Here is a 3,173-nt window from a genome sequence, read left to right as displayed (position 1 = left end):
CGACAGCTAGGGCCCAGGAGCCGCCGTCCAGTCCGCCCCAGAGAAAGGCCCGGGCCCTCCCTGCCCGTAGCCCGTCGGGCTGTACCTCGCCGTACACCTGGCTCTGCTTTCTCATGTAGACGTGGGGCAGCTCGCCCGAGGAGGCCAATGAGTAGATGTTGCCTATAAATGGCAGCCCCGACGGCCCGGGAGGGAAGCCATTGGGCCGCCTCTGCTTCAGCAGCTGGCGGATCCCAAACGCGAAGAGCAGCAATAAGAGCAAGGCTCCGAGCGCCGCCAAGCACGCCTCAGCACCCGGAGGGTCCCACATCGCCCGGGGCTGGGGCTGGGGCTACGAACCCCCACCGCCATGGAGCGGGGTCGCCCTTCTGCCCCGCCGCATTCCTATTGGCCGGACACCCCGAGGTCCCGCCCCCGTTCTCTGGCCATTGGCTGGCTGAGCGTAGAGTCCTCTGGCAGCTCTGAAATTTACTCCGGGCTGTGTCCCGCTGAGTCTACAGTGCAGAGGCGGGTGAGAGCCTTTGGATCTGGGCGTGGCTCTTAGGCGTGCTAGATTCTGAAGGCCTTTTCCAAGGTGTTGACACCGGGGCAGGGGGAAGGGGTAAGCCTTACCCGCTGGGCTGCTGACAGCCCTTTCTGAGGGTGTCTTTTTAGAAACTATTAAATAAGGAACTCTGTTAATAAGCTATTTAAGAGTGAAAAAACTTCTAAGATTATCAGAACTCAAGCTTGGGCTAAACCTGATAATCTTAAGAATTTCCACTTGAGAACTGACTCGTCAACATAAAAAGAAAATAATCTGTCCTGTTTTACTCATTGTCCCTTGGTCGTTATGAGGCATTTTTGTGTGTGATCTCCTAAGAACTGTGATTACACAATATATAGGTAACTTGAGTTAATCATATATCTTTTCACACCTTTCTGGTCTTCCCAAACTGGTTACTTCTTGGCAATCACAGAGGACTCATTAGGCTGCAGTTGCCCACGGACAGTACTTACTCTTCAAGCTTTCTAAATTAGCTAAAATTAAGCAACTGATTGCTTATTTGTTAATTCCCATTTGGTATTTGTTTCTACTCCTGTTTTCTATTGCACAGTTCCTTGCAACATAGGACCTACCCAGGCATGGGACTCTTCTAACAGCTACCCTCTAGTTGTGATTCAGCAGTGGCAGGAGTGTTATGTCCTTAGCTTAAGGCTCATTCATACAACAAAGGATGCCTATCATGTAGTGGTATCCTAAGCAAAGGAGATACACAGGTCAAAAGACCAACAAAGTCCCTACCCTCCTAGAATTTACATTCTTGTGAAAAGGAAAAGGAATAAACAAAAATAATTTTAGATAATTATAATCAGGAGTGCCTGGATGGCTCAGTTGGTTAAGGGTCCCACTTCGGCTCAGGTCATGATGATCTCACAGTCTTGAATTGGAGCCCTGCATTGGGCTCTGGGCTGACAGCTCAGAGCCTGGAGCCTGCTTTGGATTCTGTGTCTCCTCTCCCTGCCCCTCCCCTGCTGGTGTCTGTCTCTCCCCCTCTCTCTTTCTCCTTCTCAAAAATAAACATTAAAAAACCATCTTTAGATAATTATAATCAAATAAAAATTAACATGTGTGGTCAGATACCTTAGCAGGTGTGAGATGTTAAGAAATGTCTCTTTAGGGGTTCCTGGATGGCTCAGTCTGTTGATCGTCCGACTTTGGCTCAGGTCATGATCTCATGGTTTGTGGGTTCGAGCCCCACGTCGGACTCTGTGCTGACCGCTAGCTCAGAGCCTGGCGCCTGTTTCAGATTCTGTGTCTCCCTCTCTCTCTGACCCTCCCCTGCACATGCTCGCTCACTCTCTCTCTCTCTCTCAGAAATAAATAAAACATTAAAAAAATTAATAAAAAGAAATGTCTCTTTAAAGATGAGGTTTATCTATACAATGGAATACTACATGGCAAAGAGAAAGAATGAAATCTGGCCATTTGTAGCAATGTGGATGGAACTTGAGGGTGTTATGCTGAGTGAAATAAGTCAGGCAGGGAAGGACAGATACCATATGTTTTCACGTATAGGTGGATTAGGAGGGACTTAACGGAGGACCGTGGGGGAGGAGAAGGGGAAAAATAGTTGGGGAGAGAGAGGGAGGCAAACCATGAGAGACTCTTGAATGCTGAGAACAAACTGAGGGCTGATGGGGGGGGGGGAGAAGGAAAGGGGGGTGATAGGCATGGAGGAGGGCACTTGTTGGGATGAGCACTGGGTGTTATATGGAAACCAACTTGACAATAAACTATTTAAGAAAGAAAGGAAAAAAAGAAATGTCTCTTTAAGGGGAACCTGGGTGGCTCAGATGGTTAAGTGTCTGACTTTAGCTCAGGTCATGATCTCAGGGTTCGTGAGTTAGAGCCCTGCACTGGGCTCTGTGCTGACAGCTCAGAGCCTGGAACCTGCTTCAGATTCTGTGTCTCCCTCTCTCTCTGCTCCTTTCCCTGCTCATGTGCTCTCGCTCTCTCTCTCTCTCAAAAATAAGTAAAAATTTAAAAAAAAATGTCTCTTTAAGAAGATATTTGAGCTTAGATCAAATGAGAAGATATATTAGTTTCCTATTGCTGCTGTAACAAACTACCACAAACAGTGGCTTAAAACACACACACACACACACACACACTCACACACAAACGTGTTATCATACAGTTTTTGAGCTCAGAAGTCCAAAATGGGTCTTCCTAATCTACATGCTAGGTGTTAGTATGGCTGCATTCCTTCTAGAGGCTCTAAGAGAGAATCAGGGTGTTTTTGTTTTGTTTTGTTTTGTTTTTGCCTTTTCCAGCTGATCACATTCCTTGACTTGTGTCCCCATTCCTCCATCTTCAAAGCCAGCAACATCAGACTGTTTTTCTTACATTGGATCTATCTTTTCTGCTTTCCTCTTCTAATCATAAAGACCCTTGTTGATTACATTGGGCGTATATGGATAATCCAGGTAATCTCTCCATCACAGAATCACCTGTTTAGCAACCTTAATTCCACCTGCAACCTTATTTCCCCTTGCCATGAAATCTAACATATTCGCAGGTTTGTAGGCACTAAGAGGTGGACATATGGGATGGAGGGATCATTGTTCTGCTTACCACAGGAGGCAAACCTAAGGGAAATCTGGGGAAAAATATTCCAGAGAATATCTAG

The 3,173-nt window shown here is 46.7% G+C and overlaps 1 protein-coding gene across 1 annotated transcript in view; it reads right to left on the bottom strand.

Annotated features, from left to right (window-relative positions):
• CYP2R1 (cytochrome P450 family 2 subfamily R member 1) overlaps nucleotides 1-310 on the bottom strand; it is a 20,856-nt gene extending 20,546 nt beyond the window's left edge. The window contains exon 1 of the mRNA XM_077761061.1: nucleotides 86-310. Coding sequence (XP_077617187.1) covers nucleotides 86-310 — 225 coding nt within the window. The remainder of the gene's footprint in view (nucleotides 1-85) is intronic.
• Between the last annotated feature and the right edge of the window lie 2,863 nt (nucleotides 311-3,173).

This window comes from Crocuta crocuta, unplaced genomic scaffold (genome assembly GCF_008692635.1).
Source record: "Crocuta crocuta isolate KB4526 unplaced genomic scaffold, BGI_CrCroc_1.0 scaffold233, whole genome shotgun sequence".
Taxonomy (NCBI): Eukaryota; Metazoa; Chordata; class Mammalia; order Carnivora; family Hyaenidae; genus Crocuta; species Crocuta crocuta.
This window is presented reverse-complemented; position numbering and strand designations above follow the sequence as displayed.